General features: G+C 33.9%; 2 protein-coding genes across 2 annotated transcripts in view; one reads left to right on the top strand and one right to left on the bottom strand.

Moving 5' to 3' along the window:
* The window catches only part of LOC110023556 (oxygen-dependent coproporphyrinogen-III oxidase, chloroplastic-like), a 34441-nt gene extending 33914 nt beyond the window's left edge, over window positions 1–527 (top strand). The window contains exons 7-8 of the mRNA XM_020723036.1: window positions 41–139; window positions 399–527. Of these exons, the coding sequence (XP_020578695.1) occupies window positions 41–139; window positions 399–467 (168 nt within the window). The 3' untranslated portion in view covers window positions 468–527. The remainder of the gene's footprint in view (window positions 1–40; window positions 140–398) is intronic.
* A 535-nt stretch (window positions 528–1062) lies between these two features.
* LOC110023391 (26S protease regulatory subunit 7) overlaps window positions 1063–19065 on the bottom strand; it is a 28082-nt gene continuing 10079 nt past the window's right edge. Inside the window, exons 3-10 of the mRNA XM_020722794.1 lie at window positions 14503–14594; window positions 13892–13969; window positions 13752–13813; window positions 4466–4610; window positions 3975–4193; window positions 3685–3866; window positions 2231–2406; window positions 1063–1409 (exon numbers count right to left, since the gene is read on the bottom strand). Coding sequence (XP_020578453.1) covers window positions 1252–1409; window positions 2231–2406; window positions 3685–3866; window positions 3975–4193; window positions 4466–4610; window positions 13752–13813; window positions 13892–13969; window positions 14503–14594 — 1112 coding nt within the window. The 3' untranslated portion in view covers window positions 1063–1251. The remainder of the gene's footprint in view (window positions 1410–2230; window positions 2407–3684; window positions 3867–3974; window positions 4194–4465; window positions 4611–13751; window positions 13814–13891; window positions 13970–14502; window positions 14595–19065) is intronic.

Genomic DNA, 19065 nt, shown 5'->3' with positions numbered 1-19065 from the left:
CTTGATCCTCAAATGAGCATATATTTGATTGATTGTTAAGGTCTATGATCGTGGCACGACATTCGGGCTGAAGACAGGCGGTCGGATTGAGAGTATTCTTGTTTCCCTTCCCCTAACAGCTAGATGGGAATACGATCATGTGAGATTTACATTATTAAATTGGAAGATTTATATACATACCACTCAATTCTTATAAATCTACGATTCTAATACCTAAACTGCAAAATGGTATTTTTATTTGATATGAAAGATTTGGGTGATATAAATGTAAAAAAGTAAAATTTAGGTGTTAGACTTGTAAATACATAAGAGTTGGGTGTTATGTATGTAAATGCCTCAATTAAATTTCACTCTTTTTCAATTAAGGAAACATTCTGAAACTATGCTTCATTACGCAGGCACCTGAGGAAGGTAGTGAGGAATGGAAGCTTCTAGATGCTTGCATCAATGCGAAGGATTGGATTTGATACTGATCGTCTGTAAGTTTTGCGGTTGGCCTGTAAGTTTGATTGTTGTATCTGTTTCTTCCGATCTGTAAGTTTTTTGTAATATTCTAAGTATATTTGAGCGTTCTTTGCGCTCCATTCATTTTTTATTTTTGTAATAGAGAAGGCCTTCACATTGAATTATTTTGAGAGATAATTTAGTAAAGTTCTCTCTTCTCCTTTATTATTTACAAATGTATCAGAAGGAAGAAAAAATGATGCCTCTTAGCATCTAGTTTTTTGTATTAATTTGGTGTAAAATTTTGCTGATTGGAAGATATTTATTTCGTTATCGCCAGATTCCATTGCTACGATATCATTATTACCAATCACAATAGCAAGCTTTTAAAAGTAAAAATGTATCTTTTCGAGCATGCATGAAATATTATGAATGTAACAAATCAAATTATAGGGAGCTGATATATGATTACATAAAAATTGTAGTACCTAATCTAAATATAACCAATACAAAATACATTTTTATGATTTGAAAGCTGCCGTGTGGGTAAACGTCTTAGTATAAGCTCAAGGACAAACCAAACAATAACATGAATTCAAAATTTATATAAAAGCAATGGCATTAATATTTGCTTCAAAATATCCACTTTTTATTATGTTCGTCAATTCCAAAATCTAATGGAGTATACCAAAATCTTCAAACAAACAACAAATTAATTTTAAGAAATTTCTAATACAAAGCCTCTTGAATCCCAACAAGATAAATAGTAAGTACTCCAAATTCTGCATCGTTTTAAGGACAGCTGATTTAGTTATAGACCATGTATTTTGGCGTAGCACTGAACTTCTGGTAGCCTTTGATGACCTTGTTAACCGCATCAAGGAAGTCTTTCTCAGTAACCGTCTTTCTCCGAGCTCTGATGGCAAACATTCCTGCCTCAGTGCACACGCTCCTGATATCAGCTCCTGTTCAAACAACCATCAAATCCATCATTATCAAACAAATTCAAAATAAACCCACTAAATTATACATGGGAAATTAACATGCATACCACAAAATTGTCATGTATTTATATAAACACCAAAAGTTTGATGTTTATACACTTATGCTACATTGGTGTAATAAGCCTATGTATGAAAAAGACGCATTTCACTTTTTGAGATGGTTATATAAATATTGTTGATGTGATGTTTAAGATTTGTGAGGTTATGCATGTAAATATGAACGTTTAGCTGTTAGAAATGTAAATACATAAAGATTATGTGGTATGTACGCACTTGCCCAATATATCTATATATACATATATATTGGGCCGAGAAGCGTTTACATACATACCAACCAATTCAAAATGTATTTACATATGTAACACCTAAACTTTATATCACCCAAAACTTTCATATCACATTAAAAATAACACTAAAAAATAAAATACACCTTTTCATTCATATTTAAGGTGATCCGTATGTAAAAATTGAAGTTCACGTGTTAGATATGTAAGTACATAAGAATTGAGTGGTATGTAGTACATCTGCAATATATATATAATTTTTTAAAAGGGTGGTATTTTGAAATACCGATCCCTAAGGCTATGCATTTGTTCTCAACAGGAATCGAACCCGGGCTAGAGGGGACTTGTGACAAAGTTACTAACCAACTTGCCGCCCGGGGTGTGTGTGTGTGTGTGTGTGTGGTGTGTGTTGTGTGTGTAGATATGCATGTATGTATGTATAGATAAATGTGTGTGTGTGTAATATAATGGAAGAGAAAATTTGCATATGGTAGTTACCAGTGGAATTGGGGCAGAGACGAGCAAGAAGTTCGAATCGAATATCCCGCTCGCAGTTCATTGTCCTCGTGTGAATCTTGAAAATCTGTGTTCTGCTCTCTAAATCAGGCAAGCCAAACTCAACCTTTCGATCCAATCGTCCAGGGCGTAGTAGTGCAGGATCCAAAGTGTCAGGTCTGCATGGATGCATTTAGGCAGGATAAGTTAAAATAGTTGGGGTATCAAACTCTCAGTACACTTTTATCAAACAAGTGTAGATCATTTTGTTAAATGATTTCAAGGTCTTGTAAATTTCTGTAATGTTGATATTAGCACAAATACAGTGCTTTGTAGCAAGTACAATTTTATATACAAATAATAAAATTTTATTTCCCAGACCCGCCAGAGGATATTAGTGTGATTTCAGCACATTTGTAGAGAGGAAAAGCTCCACGAGAGTAGCACCAATAGCACAAACTAATATTTAGATAAAAAAGCATTGTTTTAAAACAAAAATAGGTGTTGCTTCATCTGATCTATCTTGGCCCACAAAATCACTTGGGACACAGTAATAGACTTTTCGATATGAGAAACAAACAAATGATAAAGAAGAATAAAATATTCAGGATGTACTTAAGCAAAATTAACTGCCATACACGAAATATTAATGGGATAGCTTGGGAAACAGCAAATTTTAGAAAAAAATGGGTGTAACAAAAAGGTCTTGAGAGAATGAAAATAAAATCAATGCATCGTGTAGTCAACAGAGGCAGATAAACACCTGAAACACTGCATAATCCGAGAATAGTTCAGGCCTCTAAATCAAAGGAAAATATAAACTTCAAATAAATCTAATAGATCCCAAAGAACCATCTTCAGAATAAATACAACAAAGTAGTGTAAAGTTGAAGGGTAAACGCAGCTAAAGATTGGCTTATGAGTTCAACGCCAAAATAATAATCCACAGCCAACAGCACAGAAATCAGTAAAATATATTACTAAGCCAAAATAAATAAGAAAAAATTACATACAAACCACTCAATTCCTATGTATCTCTAAATACCTAACACCTAAACTTCAATCTTTTACATAAATGCCACCTTACATATGCATGAAAACGTGTATTGAACCTTTTAAAAATTAAATTGGTGGTATTTTTTATTTGATATGAAAGATTTTGGGCGGAACAAATATAAAACGTAAAGTTTAGTGGTTAGATATGTAAATACATAGGAATTGGGTGGTATGTATGCAAATGCCCCAAGAAATAAATGAATGCTGACCACAGGAAAAAATAATCAAGCCTACATCTCACTATAGTAATCACTGAAGGAATGCAAAAGCCATGGATTATATAAACATCAGCACAATGAAAAAATTAAGCCTATATCTCATTATAGAAACCGTTAAAGCGACACCAAGCTGATTAATGACAAAAAAATCAGCACACAGAACACAAGCATAGCACAACTCACCTATTAGTAGCCATCAGAACTTTAATGTTTCCTCGGGCATCAAAACCATCAAGCTGATTGACAATTTCAAGCATTGTACGCTGTACTTCGTTGTCACCCCCAACCCCATCATCAAAACGAGCACCGCCAATCGCATCCACTTCATCGAAAAATACAATGCATGCCTTTTTCGAGCGAGCCATCTAAATAAGAAACAATTCCTTAGGAAAGTTTTATATGTGAAATGACTGTAAATGCAGAAGGAAAACCATTTTGCTTATAAAATGTAAAAAGAAGATTTGGAATAGGACCTGAAATAGTTCACGAACCATCCGAGCCCCTTCTCCAACATATTTCTGAACAAGCTCACTTCCGATGACACGGATGAAGCAAGCATCTGTTCTGTTGGCTACGGCCCGAGCTAAAAGTGTTTTGCCAGTTCCTGGAGGGCCGTAGCAGAGAACTCCTTTGGGAGGATCAATTCCAAGCTTTACAAATTTCTCTGGATGAAGCATGGGGAGCTCTACCACCTACAAAAGAAATCTTAAGAATATTGAATTGAAATGGAAAAGTGTCAAAATGATCCCTTGACTCTTTGACATTTTAGTCCTGGAGTATATAAAAATATCAATTTAGTCCCTAGATTTTTTTAATATGGGTTAAAATAGTCCCCAATGAGGACTATTTCAACTCCCATTAGAAGAGACGAGGACTAATTTAGCACTTCAATTATCTTACAGACTAAATACTCGGCTTAAAATTAAAGTATGTTTAGAAGATGCTAGATAACTAATTCACTCACTTCACGCATCTTTTCAATCTGCTCCTTGCATCCACCAACATCATTGTAAGTGACATCTGGCTTCTCCTCCACAGTCATCATTGTGACACTTGGATCAATCTTCGGAGGCAAAGGAATTTGAATCTGATATTTGTTTCTATCAACCCTGAAATGATTTAAAAATTTTAAAAATAATAATTAACAAAATGGGAGATCAGTTAAACTGTCAATCCGTCACTGATAGTGAGGAATTATTTATATTATTGGCCAAAAAGTTGGCCTATATATAGTCAAAAAGTGGGGTAAAAATAAAATTAGATAAATTAGAGGACAATAATACCTTGAATTATGAGAAAATCAAATCAGATATCACTAATAAAACTATTTATATTATAAGGAACTATCTATCCATCTATCTATATGTAAAAGCTCCAGCTTGTTACAGATTCAAATAAAATGTTTAGCGATCAAGAACTTTGATAAACATATCAGCAAATTGTTCCAAACCAGAAACATGAGTAACATTATCCCTGTAAAATACAATATAATATTTGAAATCACAATCCACTTCAAAATGCTTTGTTCGTTAATTGAAATAGGACAGATGGCACTGTATATGCCGGCACAATTATCACAATACAGTGTCAGAAGATAAGTGCTGGGAAAAATAAACTGTTAGCTCACATCAGTACATATTGTAAATGAGTCATGGTTGTATATTTAATATCAACACTGAATCTTAGCACAATTCTAATTTTTGTTTCTCAAGGTAACGAGGGCATTCACAGCAAAAATACAATACCCTAATGTTGACTTCATATTCATCAAATGAACCAACATAATCAACATTGAAGAATGTTTCAATATTCAGATGCTCTATTTTAATATATAAAACTCTTATTCAAGAAAATCTTTCTACATTTAAGCATTCATATAGCCTCAAGATTCTTCATTCACATTTTGCTTTTATTGATTCACCACTCCAAATCACAAATGAAATAATAGACCACAAAAGTCAAATAAACAAGCTTAACAACTAATATTTGATATTAGCATAAATCATGAAGAGGCATTTCATCATCAAATGTAAATTGAATGTCTGTTTCAGAAAATTTTCCCACTGCTTTACTTTTCAAGTTGCTGCTACACATCCATTTGACTATTGCCTTATTGTTGCATTTCAGAAAATATTATAATATCCACAACAAATAAAAAAAAATTATATTCCCAACAACACTTTTATAAGCACCTTTATAAAAAATTATAGCAGGTAAGAAGTCATCAGACCTAACTTTTATTAAGGTCTCCATATAGTAAGGTTAGCAGTAACATGCATAGAAGTAAAAAAGAATCATGTCATTGAGAAGGTCACTAGCATATTTACTTTTGAATAATGATATACTCAAAGCAAATTAAATTTCAAGAAAATATTTGAGTTCTCAATATTTTGTTATGACAAAAGCACCTTTGTAAGTGGTGTATTGCCTCGAAGATGTTACGATCACTTCCAATGGGTAAAGCATCATCAATATCGATGGAGCCAAAAGAAATGAGCTTGATAAAGATATAATGATCTATAGGGCTATTAAAAAGGCCTAATCTCCACCATGAATTTACAAAAAAATTTCAAACCAAGCTAATGAACTTTGTTCAAATCACGTATAGCTTTCTAAAGAAGGCTATGAGATCCTCTCCCTAAGCAATATACTTGAGAGATTGTTTAGGTTAACATAAAGGAAAGCATTACTTACATACATTTGTAGTATGGTCTAGCCCATTGAAGTCACAAAAAAATAATTCTACATAATCCCTGCAAGATGGGAGGAGTCAAACTAGTCTATCCTATAGACCAAAATTAACTCTTTGACAGCCAATCAAGTTTTGTAGTGATTGATTAAACATCCATCGACAGGTAATTGATTTGACCTTAAAAGAGGGAACAACCAAATCCAAGGTATGAAGACCAAGAAGAACATCCATTTCAATATCACCATTTGCATGCCACCGGACCATGATTTCAACACGTTAAGAATAAAACTAATCCTAAGATTAAATTAAGTTTTTAACATTGCATGGATAAATTTATAGTCGACTCAACCAAACGAACAAATGCTAATATGTAACTTATCCCATTTAAAAATAAGGAATAATTCTTTAAACTACAGCAAGCCAAAGATGCAATTACAAAACATTATCCATATTATCTTAATATTTATTGACCGAAATAAATAAGTCACCAGGTTTTTTTTTTCAAATTTAATTGAATGGTGAATTTAGGGTCCGTTTGGCTCAGCTTATTTGGGCATTTGGTGTTTTCGAAACACCGCAGAGCCGTTTGGTTACTACGTTGAGGCAGGTGGTTGGGGAACGCGCGTATTCATTTACATTATAACCCAAAGACTTTACGGCCGCTCCCATTACCCCGCACTCCGTGTTCCGTCGCAATTTATTACTCCTGAGCCCCTCGATCCCGTCTCAGTTCTCGCATCGTTGCCCTAGCTCTGCGATCAACCTCCCCAGTTCTCAGCCCTCGATCCCGTCTAACCTTCCCCTCTCCCATTTTCGTCTGTGGTCTGTTTATCAGCAACCGTTCCCTCTGAGATATTTGTGTGCCTTTAGGTGGTGAACTGAAATTTTGCAGGTAATCCCTCTTATGACATGGTTTTGCACAGCGCATCTTCCATGTATGAATTTGGCAGTAGGATGGGGGTGAATTTTATTTTGATCTTTGTTATATAGCTCCTATCTCTACTCTCACTGACCATCCTACCTCGAGTGTTCCTGTGATGAGTTGAGAAATGCTATTTACATTGAGCATTCTTGTGGTGGTGAGTTGAGCAATATTTCATTGAAAGTTGGTTCCTATGGCTCCTATCTCAAAGACTTTAAGAGTGTTTTAACTGAGAAATGCTTTTTAACTAAGAAATGCTATTTAACTGAGAAATGTTATAGTTTTATTCTTTAGTTTTGTTTCTTCTAAAGATACTTAAAGGAAGCCGTGATGGTGGTAGTTCTTCCCCTATTTTGTGGGCTTTGATCGGCAGACCCATCAATGGTGGTTGTTGCGTGCTTTTAAAAAGTGAAATCATATACAACAGAAAACTTCTGAAAGGCTTTATAGGTGTTTTGTTTCTTGCATCAATCCTTTTATTTTTACTGAGAAATGCTATTTAATTGAGAAGAAACCAATCTTCTCTTCTTTACTTCACTGCTTGGCTTGCTTGTGAGTTGCCCTTGTTGGGTCTTTTCAGTACATAGATCCCCTTGCATGTATAGGTGTTCTTTTTCTTTGATATTATAAACTCTTTTCGAGTTGTTCCATGGGTTAATCTACATGCATGTGGCTTTTTGTCCTCGTTTTCAATTATTGTTCTAGCTATATTTGCCATGATTAGAATTGGTTTGGGGAGCTATGCCTCGCATTACTTCTTTTGCAGTCCATGCTAATCATCGTGTGGCTCATCTCCAAACAAGTTTCCAGTCTGGACAAATATATATTGTGCTTTACAATGGTGATGCTTATCATCCCGTGGTTCACCTGATGTTACTGGTTTTATTGTTGATGTTATTTGCGGTTGTTGCTTAATATGTATGCCTCAATTATTGACTGATTACTCTGGCAACATTACCTCAGTGGTGTGTATGAAAAGCATGTGCTTACCTATTGAAGGTGACGTTTTATTAGGTGTTTCAATACTTGCCTGCTTTAGGATATTGTTCTTATACATATATGAGACTTTGTACTACTTCTGCATATATGAGGCATATAAATAGCATATATCAAGGCTTCTAAACAATGAAATATACTTTTGTGGTTCATGCCATTTATAATCAATGTTAGCTATTATAAGAAACGAATGCAATTCTTCCAAAAACTTCTTAACTGGAATATGAGACAAGAATGCAACTCGTGTACTATTCATATACATATGGTGAGGCCATTTGCACATGATAATAATAAACCATCAAAATTATGTTGGTATAGACATACCACATGACTGCTTTCTTCCACTTCAATGTTTTGGGTTAAAAGTAGGCACGACCACTTGTGTTTCTTGCTGTTTATGGGTCTTAAGTGCCTTCTATCATGATTTAAGGAGACTCTTTAGTATGACCAACACTACAACATCACATGATTCAGTGTGTTCTTAGTGTATGATTCCCATTGATGTTAAGAGAAAAAAAATATATCATTTGAGTGAGGGGTGATGTGGATAGTTTCCACATGCAAAGAGATTGTTAAAGCATGTTAGAATATTGTAATTTTAGCTTCATACATGTCGAGTAACATTTGGTATTATGCAGTTTACAAACTACAACAGCAGCCGTAGCATGAATTGCCTTCAAACTCCTATGTCATTACACTGCTTGGGTTGCTTATACATATATGCATATATGAGACTTTCTGCATAAATGAAGCATATGGCATATAAATAAGGCCTTATCCATATTTCAAAAAAACTTGAATTATGGAGGTCTGCATTGGAGTCTAAAGGCCTTCATTTGAGTAGAATTAAAACTGAATACATGGAATGTAATTTTAGTAGTAGTAGCTCTAGTGACAGAAGTGTAACATTGGATGAATGATCAAATTATTAAAAGAATTATTAAAAGGTGTAAATGATTTATAGATATATCGAGTATGTTGTTCAAAACGATGGTGGTATAGATGAGAATGTTAATAGTAGAATTCCAGTTGGTTGATTGAAGTGGAGGAATGCTTCAGGACTTTTGTGTGATAGAAAAGTATCGATTAAGACTTAAAGGAAAATTTTATAAGACGGTGGTGAGACTTGCAATGCTCTATTTGCATAAGACGGTGGTGAGACTTGCAATGCTCTATGGCGTTGAATGTTGGCCTTCAAGAGAGAAGCATAGTATCAAGTTAAGTGTTGTCGAGATGAGAATGATTAGATGGATGAGTGGCTTTACTCTTAGAGACAAAATGCGAAATGAATATATTTGTGATAGGGTTGGTGTAGCTGCTGTGACGGACAAAATTAGAGAAAGTCGTCTTAGATGATTTGGTCACAATAAGCGTCGACCATCTGATGATCCGATTAGGAGAGTAGATCTTTTAGATTCGACTTATGTTAAGAAAGGCACAGGTAAACCTAGGAAAACTTGGGTTTATTGTATAAAAAATGATCTTAATTTATTAGAATTAAATGAAAATATGTCACTAAATAGGACGCAATGGAGAAAAATGATTCATGTAGACGACCCCACATAGTGGGATAAAGGCTTTGTTTTTGTTGTTGTTGTATATTGAGGGAAATACTGAGGCATAAATTGAGGCAGATATTTTCAAGTTTTATTGATATGCATAAATGACACTTTCTTATGCATATATGAGACTTTCTACATAAATGAGGTATATGGCATATATGAGGATTTATCCATATATCAGGCATAAATTGAGAGAAATACTGAGGCGTATATGGGACAGATGATTCCAGGTTTTATTGATATGCACATATAAAAAATATCATTTAGAGGATTTACCTGGATGGTCTTTTGTTGGTAATATGCACATTTAGCACATGGCGATCATATCATGTTGGTATTGCATGTGAAATCCTAAAGAAGGCAACCTAGGCCCTCTTTTCTTTTCAGTGCAATGGTATATAAGGATCTACTAGATGATTTTTTTTTTTTTGAGATAGACACACGTATCCCAGGACGATCGTCCCACGTGGGTTCAAGACAACCAAGAATCATTTTTTTAAGGTCACTATCTCGTAGTGACAGACGCGTGGATTGGTGTTGTTACTTGGCTGAGACCGCACGCTCACATATTTTTTCTTTTACTTCGATACAATTTTTGTTTAATTCAGTTCTCTTGTAGCTATATAAAGCTTAATTTAAATCTCATTTGACAAATTATTTCTCTGTTTTTTTTATCTCTATAGTAACATGAGATCTAGGATTTCAGGGACCTCCCGAGTCATATTGTGTTAGTTGTGTTACTGTGGACTATCGGCTCCCTTACGTCACGTCAACCTCACAGTAGTGGGAGACAGCGCTACAGTTGACACAGGGACTTTTCAGTGCGATGCAGTTTTTTCCGTTGGGCCGACATTTTGTCATATTCAACTGCTGACAGTGATCGAAGTACGATGATTTCCCAGAAAAACAGTGCAGCTGAGGACAGACGTCATCAGAGATTTAAATTGAATATTTTAATATTTTTAATTGTATTTGTAATTATATTTATCTTTATTTTTATTCTTTTGATACTCACGAGAAAGTGAGAACTTTATGTTATTTTTTGAACTGATCTACAATGATTTATGGCTTATGTTTTATCTATTATTTTTCTCATATAGTTATGTTACAAACAACATCCCTGAACAGGGGTAGAATGATCATTTGTCTAGCAACAGCTACAAATAAGTTGTTCTGAATAAGCTCCCTCAAACAACAAGCCGGCTTATCCTGATAATCTACAGATTATCAGATTGTCAGAATAATTTGCTTATAGGCAGATTATAAATAAATTGCAGCTACCCCAAACAGACACTTAATTTGGTGATTACACTCCATATTTGAAACAAATTACTATTAAAATATTGAAAATTTGAAAGTTACATATCATAATCAGGATGTAAGCAAAATTGGTGCATATACAATCAAATTCATACAATATACAAAAAGAAATTATTTGAACATCTTAAGTATGAACTCTTGATTAATATTATGTAAACAAGAAAATAAATGACAAAATAATTAAGAAAAATGCCTTAAAGGATCTTGAAGACCACTTACTTTTTAATGGCATGCTATTGGTTTGTAAATGATGATAATGAAACAAACACATGTAATTTGCAAGAAGAAGGTCACAATATAATTGAAGATCTAATTATCAACATAATTATTTTTACAAACTACAACTGATTAGAAAGAGGAAGATGATCAAAATTAAAATGAGAAGAAATGAGAGAAGATGGATAAAATTGAAAACAAGGCAGCAGAGAAAGCAACTAGTTATGCTGGTAAATCTAATGAAAATCTATTGAGTGATGTGGATTATTTAATTTTAAAAATTCAAATATTGATGGTGTATTATATTCTTACTTAAGTGAATGACAATATGAATGGAAGAGAGAGAATTTTGTTACATATTTGATTTTATTTTGATTGTTATGTTCTTACATTTTAGTATTTTACTTTGTTATCTTAGTTTTCTTTTAATAGTTTGATGTTTATATAACATTTTCTCATTTCATGATTTATAAGAAGTTAATATATTACTCTTTTTTAACTCACACGCCCCCATAGGGGAGACCATGAAGTCAAGACATTGCGGTTAGAAACAAAGCACCCCAACCGCTAAGCCAAATAAGCTGCACAAATGTTATTCTTTATTTTGTGTAATTTGTTACTTATTAATTTATTAGAATATTAATTTATTAAATTTTAATGTGTACTTATTAATTTATTAGAATATTAATTTATTAATTTTTAATACTCTTCACACTTTGAAGTTTGTACAACACTCTTTTCTTCATGCAATTTATTGAGTTTAAGTTTTTATGCCTGACCCTTGAATGACGAATACATCAATAACTGATTACGCAATTTTGATAATTGGAATGACAATCATATACTTGCCATTTGGAGAACTCGATGGGGCCACCATGAGGCAAAGGAAATGCATCAAGGTAAGAGTTTTTCGAGAGAACCAATAATAAAACAAAAGACCCTAGACCATGATAGACAATTGGTATCATTGAACTTGATAAGGATGCTTATGGTTGATGAGGGTTTTGCATCATGTAGAGGACACGATGAGTTTATGATATCATGTGAGACAGAGATGGAAAGGAGAGGATTTCATTTCATTGGCTAACAATCACTAAATAATGAAAGCAAAAGGGGCAAAGAATATCAAGCAAAGCCAGGCAACAAATGCAAGAACAAAGAGTAAGGATGTAGGTGTAAGCAATTTGTAGCAATAATTTGCATGCGCTGAGTGATTGGTGCATAGCCTAAGAATGCAAGCAGGCGTGCAGGTATAGCATGAAGACATGAGTGGCATGAAGATGGCCATTCAATTAGAAAGGCAAGAAGAGGGTTTTTATGGTGTACATGTCGAGAGGGGGGGAAAAAAAATCTATTTTATTGGTTAAATCGTTGGGTTTATATTTAGGCATACAAAAAGATACAAATAAGAAACAAATAAAAGAGAATAATATGCCAATTATGAAGTTATCAAACCATATTTCCCTAACAAAAGTAGTTTCAATACAAATATCTTACCTAATAAGCCAACATGCATAAACAACATCATCATTACGTGCATGCCAACTATTTAGGATATGTTTATAAACATGCAAATATTATGTCTAGAATAATCTTCGATAAGTAATTACAAATACAAATGCATGAAAAGAATTATAAGCAAAAAAGAAATAATAGAATAAAAAATTGATTCTCAGTGACTCCATCAAACAAGGCAATCAAAGAACAAATGAGCATAACACATCACATATACATCTATTAATAAATAATAAGTAGAATAGAAGCGTAATAGCCTGCACACATACATGTACAAGCATATTCATATAAAATTTTGCAACAAAAAAAAAACTCTTTTCTCCATTGACCGAATTACAGAACTAAGCATTTGGTTTTACACAAAATGAAACCATAACTCAACAAGACAATTCCAGAGAGAATATTAAAGACATAGTAACAAGAAAATTGAACTTTCTATTCCACTGCAAGATAACATTAGCCAGACATGCAAAACGAAATATCATGCGTGCAGTTTCAATGTGGTAGAGAAGTAGTCTGACGCTGAACATGCAAATATGAAGTAAAACTTTCGCGAAAATACCAAAAACCGGCCATGAGCATCCTAGATAGAACATGAGCTATTATTTAGCAGCGATCATGTATGAAAAAAATTTAATATAGTGCCGCTCAAATGTTTATAAGATGTTCAACAAAGCAAACTTACTCATTAGGCTTCATTTATTGCTTTAATTATGTCGTGCTTTTGATGTGTAGTATCATAATTTCATGTAAAGTAATGAGTTGCTCTATAAATAAGTCCATGTCATAAAAAAGTTGCATGTTCATTTTTTTATCCTATAAGAGCATTTTCCATCTAAACAAAACGTATTTTTTGATAAGTAAAGCAGGAGAAATCGGAACCAAACAAAGCTTTAGTTGAAGTGAACCACTCATTGCCTTAAATTCAACTAGAAGGACAATTAAAGTATAAAACTATTTTCATGCATTAATGCTGACTGGAAAAACCGTAAAACAAATTAGAACAAAAGAAAGTACAAAAGCTTACCCCACACGCATTCCTTCCTCGATATCTGTCGGGGAAACTCTATCACCCAGGCCAACCACAAACTGCAACAAAAAGGAACGTGGAGATCAACTTCTCAAGACTATATTATGCGCTGAGAAATTACATTTATACCAGAGTACCTTAGCAATTTGCTTAACATTTATCACATATTTAGCATCTTCAGTATTTGGATTGATTATCTTTGTGCATCTGGCAACCTTAAAAAGAAAACAAGTAATTGATAATTTGCTAAGACAAAATACACAGAAAAAAAAGGGCAAATAAGGCCATGCAATTTAATGAATGTTAATATACCTCAATAAAATAGGAATTGCATCAACCAATATTTAAATTTAAGATAATAATAGGAATATCAATTCGGGATCGCGGGACGAGTTCGGGTCTAACCCAAAAGGGACCCAACAAAAAACTACTTAATCTGAACCCGGCATGAAAATTAAACAGGTTATAAAATCCAACCTAAACCTAACCCGCTTTCAACCTGTTGACCCAAATCCAACCCATACAACATGTTTAACATAAATATAATAGCTATTTATGTCAAATTTGGATAACTTTCGGGTTATTGTGTCGATTTAGAGTCAATTTGGGTTGGTTGGCGGGTTAACACAAACCTGCATCAAAAAATTAAATGGTTAGGATATATCTTAGATCAACTCGAATCCAAAATTTTTTAGTCGAGTTTGGCTCAAGTCAATTTTTTACAGCCCTAGATAATATTACCATCTACCTGAAGTGGCTGCTCCTCCTGCATCATTTGCTTGTCAGAGACTAAATCCCACTGGCTTGGTGCAGCCAGCCCAGTGTCAGACTCTTTAATTCCTGTTTATTTAGCAAAACAAGCATGTTTTAAAAGCTCAGAGTAGATTATACCAGCATTGTGAGAGCACAAAATATGCGACCAATGATCCTTTCAAGTTTCAAATATGTCCAAGGCATATTTACATAGAAAAAATAAGAAATAAACAGCAAACTATTTATCAACCAAAAAAAAAAAGAGAGTATCAAGAAATGATAGTCCTGAGCCTATTCAAAACAATTGTTATGAAAAAAAATTTGTTATCGCCAATTAGCAGAAGATAATCGGAAGAATCCACCATAAATTTAGCAAACAACATTTAAAGTAAAAAAAAAATGCAGAATGTAAATAAAGTAGCCGTTTTACAACATTATAACTCGGCCCTAAAAGTGAACTTATAAACATTAACCATCTTTGAAAGCGACCACGGTTGGCATGTCAACCTATCTCATGAATACTTTAAGGGTAATGAAGCCATTTGTGTCTCCAAAATTCGCATAACATGTCTATATCCAATATTCCAAATGAAAATAAGGTGCCAAATTCTTTTCAAGGCATGTCTCATTCAGATAGCTTCCAACTTCTGGCTGTAGATTTCTAGTTTCCCGTGAAAATTAGATGAGCAGATAGTGACAGTTGCATCCAATTCAGCGCACTAAACATCCTAACCCTCAATAAGGGAAAATGAACTATTAAAAATTGTCAATCATGACTACTACATCACAGAACTTCAATGGGTCATCTTAATTGTCAATCATGAATACTTCATCTGTCATAACTCGTTATGAAAAAAAAAACTCAATTCAGAGCCCAGAATCACCATCAGACGATGTTCCATTACAAAAATATTATAAACTGATTAATAACAAGTACCCAAAAACCTAAAATAACTAAGGAAAAGAAGCAACATTGTTACAGATCTACTGCTAAAGACATGCAAAAGTTTAGCAACTTCAACAGTTTTAAGTTCAAGCTGCAAAAGGACATCAAAGCAACTATAGTGCAATTATTTCCTTTTTGTTTCATAAAACGCTTGGCGACCAAAATTGCCTAACCATTGGCGTTTAACCAAAAATAAAACAAGAGGAATGTATGCAAAAATAACAAAATAAAAACTTAAAGAAGGATACCAAGGCATTCAGTCCTCATTTGCAAGTTATTTTCTTCTTGGTGCATTTCAAGACATCGTCATAACAAAATTTAATGTGTATGAGATATGTGTGCAGGATAACTGATTTATCTCATACATCACAATGTGACCTGGGGGTGTTCATTCGGTTTGTTTAAGAGATACTAACTCAACCCAATTGGTTTTTGATCCACAATCAAAAAAATTGAACCGAACAGACTTTGGACAAAGCCAAACCAAACCGAACCAGAATTTACTTCAGCCTATTTGGTTTGGTTTGGTTAAACAGAAATTGTGATGGCCCATTTTTTAACATTCTTCTCAAGCTATAAGGCATTTACAACATTCTGAAGAGTGTTTAACACATTCTAAAAGTATTTTAAAAATTCAAACAAACACCACTGTTGACCTCATTTTGAGGTTATTACTCTTTTCTTTAGGATCCTAGAATCTAGCCATAAGACTTTCCTATTGACTATCTTAGAAAACTAGTATTGAAATTCATTCTTTTAGAAATTCCAGCCACTTCTTATTTCTCTTGTGATGTCTTGCATTGATGATTTCAAAACCATCTTCGTATGGTCGAGAGGTAAAGGACTATCATGCGACACTCAGGGAGAAGTTTCCAATAGGATCTCAAGCCCTAGGAAAACCGCTTCAGGACTTTATCATCACGCACACACACAAAATGCACAAAATTCACTAAGTTACACAAGATCGGACTAAAGTTGAGCTTAAATGATGGGTGAAAATGCGAACTTCTCCGGACGACCTCCAATGACGAAATGGACTGCGCCAACGCATCCGGGACATCAATTTTAGCTAGGAAAGACACTCATATTGTCATATTTTTCGCACGAGAAAATTGACACACACGAGAAAATTGCATGCAAATTGATGAATTAGTCAAAACTACCTCCGACAACAAAACAGAATACGTCAACGCGTCCGGAACTTCAGAATTACCAAAAAGGTGCATTCATTTTGTATGATTTGACGCACGAATAAAAATATACGAATCAAATTTTATTTTTAAAATATTAAATATTTTATATTAATATAATAATATTTATAACCTCACTTAATCCTTTCTTGCCAATCACGGTTCGATCGAAGTCTGCTCGCCCTCCTCGTGCCCCAGCTCCCGCGATCAGCCACACCCGAGGTCGCGCGAAGCCCTATCTCCCGCGTCTCCTCTGCTATAAACCCAAACAATAGGATAGTTGAGAGGTCACCAGGGTTCTCCCTGAATCTGTGATATCCGCTGCTCTTCGCTCCTTTAGATTCCTTAAAATAATTGTTCCTATTTGAGTCACTCCCGTTTGATTTTCCTGTGTACAATCTTGAAAAATTTAATAGAGAGTTTTCTTAAGTGACTTCGATCATTTAAGATGCAATTAATTATACGGGCTTGCCTCTATAGGGAACTTGGAACCTACGTAAAATAAACCTTATATAAACCTTATCTAATCCTTATATTAGATAGTGAAACTTGTCGGTCATACATAAAAAGATTTTTCAAACCAAACGGATGTCGCAAACTCCTTAGTGTAGGTGGTTGAGCCTACTATCAAGTGGTATGCTTATCCTTTGGAATAGTGTATTACTTGTGCTATCGCGCTCAACCATCCAAACTATTCAATATGTGAGGCTTATTTAGTCTCATCTATTTTAAATTAAAATGTTACTTTCAAAATTATATTTACATTAAAACTATTTTCATATTTTACAAAAATCATATCTCTTTCCAAAATTAAAACGGCCGACAAACACATGTATTACTATCAAAAAAATTTTCTTTGCACATTACCTTATAAGAACTTCATTTTTAACATTTGTTCCAAACATGCATGCAATGATACCCAATGAGTCACATCTCATAATCACCAAATGTGTGTTTTACAATCTCAATAGTAAAGCCAGCATTAAAAGTAATTTTACAAACAACAGGAAATAGAAGCTAAAAAGGAAAATAGTTTCTTGAAAAATACTTACAATGTCAATATATTCATAAGTATGTGAGTGTAAATGTACATCAAAATCAAATGCCTACAACTAAATTGAGGTATAAGAAAAAAAACCATAATCACCAAAGTCGGCTGATTAAAATTAATCGAGATGCTTAACTGAAGCACGTTGAAAGCATCTTTGCAACACTTCCCAATATTTATCAAATTTTTGACTTCATCGTCCTAGCCATGTTCCTAATGTCAACGTTACTATCCCATCTCCAACTCTGAATGATGCATAAGACTCCGGAATTATCATCAAAAAATATATTACAATGATCTAGAAAACCATAAAATCAACTCATGGAACTCTTTTAACAAAGAAACAAATCTTCCTTTTTTGGATAATATCTTCTATAATTATGTTTATGATATGGGCAACACCTCGTCTGCAAAAATGCAATCAAGGATAGTCCCTCCCCCTCTTTAAGCAATTTTTTTAGCAGATAAGTAATGATACCATTATTAGAACTTGCAATGTCAAATGTAACACTGAAGATGGCAGATAACGTATGGGAAAAATGTAACACTGAAGATGGCAGATAACGTATGGGAAAAATGAAACAACGTAGATACATAGATTTTCAAGTTTTTTTCCTTGATAGATGGAAGATGTAAAGGCAAAATGAAAAAGTATAGGGTTGCAAGGATTCAACCTTATCATTATGCAACACCGTTCCTATGATTTATGATGGGTCTGAAATGATCAGGTCCACCGGAACGGTCTAAACTCTTGTTCTATTCCTCTCTTCCCGTCAGTTAAACTATTGATGGGCTGCGATTTTTCCAAAATTATGGGCAAAAAAAGAAGACTCGGACTGAGACTGTGACTTCTTATGATGCCGCTTAGAGCTTAGGATTGAAACACACGTTTTGATTTTTAAGGTTTCATGGTTAATTGGTCGCCACAATAGTGGTGTAATCCCCATAGCCGATCTCTTCGTAGTTGGATTGTTGAAATTTTTTGTTTGATTCAGGTTCGAAGAGACACGTGATATGAAATGAGGTGTTCAAAGAGACGTAGAAGAAGAAACCTTATCTGGGAAAAAAGATAAACTTCTCTGCACCTTCAACAATTGCTTGCTTGCTTGCTTAGCTACTCCACCGTATCAACCGACAAATTCACTTGATCCTTCATTTGGTTTATCTATTTACCTGACTCTTTTATTTTTACAAGTGACATTACTGACCCAATCACTGAAAACAGAACAATAAAAAATAATAAAACAAAACCCAATTTATAACTCCTGAAGTCAACCAAATCAACTAAAAAAAGTGAGGCATTGTTTGATTTTATAGCTATAAGTAATTAATGCTCTCCCATAGATTACCAAATGAAATCAGAAACAAAGTTCT

This window comes from Phalaenopsis equestris, unplaced genomic scaffold (genome assembly GCF_001263595.1).
Source record: "Phalaenopsis equestris unplaced genomic scaffold, ASM126359v1 Scaffold000224, whole genome shotgun sequence".
NCBI lineage: Eukaryota > Viridiplantae > Streptophyta > Magnoliopsida > Asparagales > Orchidaceae > Phalaenopsis > Phalaenopsis equestris.
Note: the sequence above shows the minus strand (reverse complement) of the source record. Positions and strands in the feature narration are given on the sequence as shown.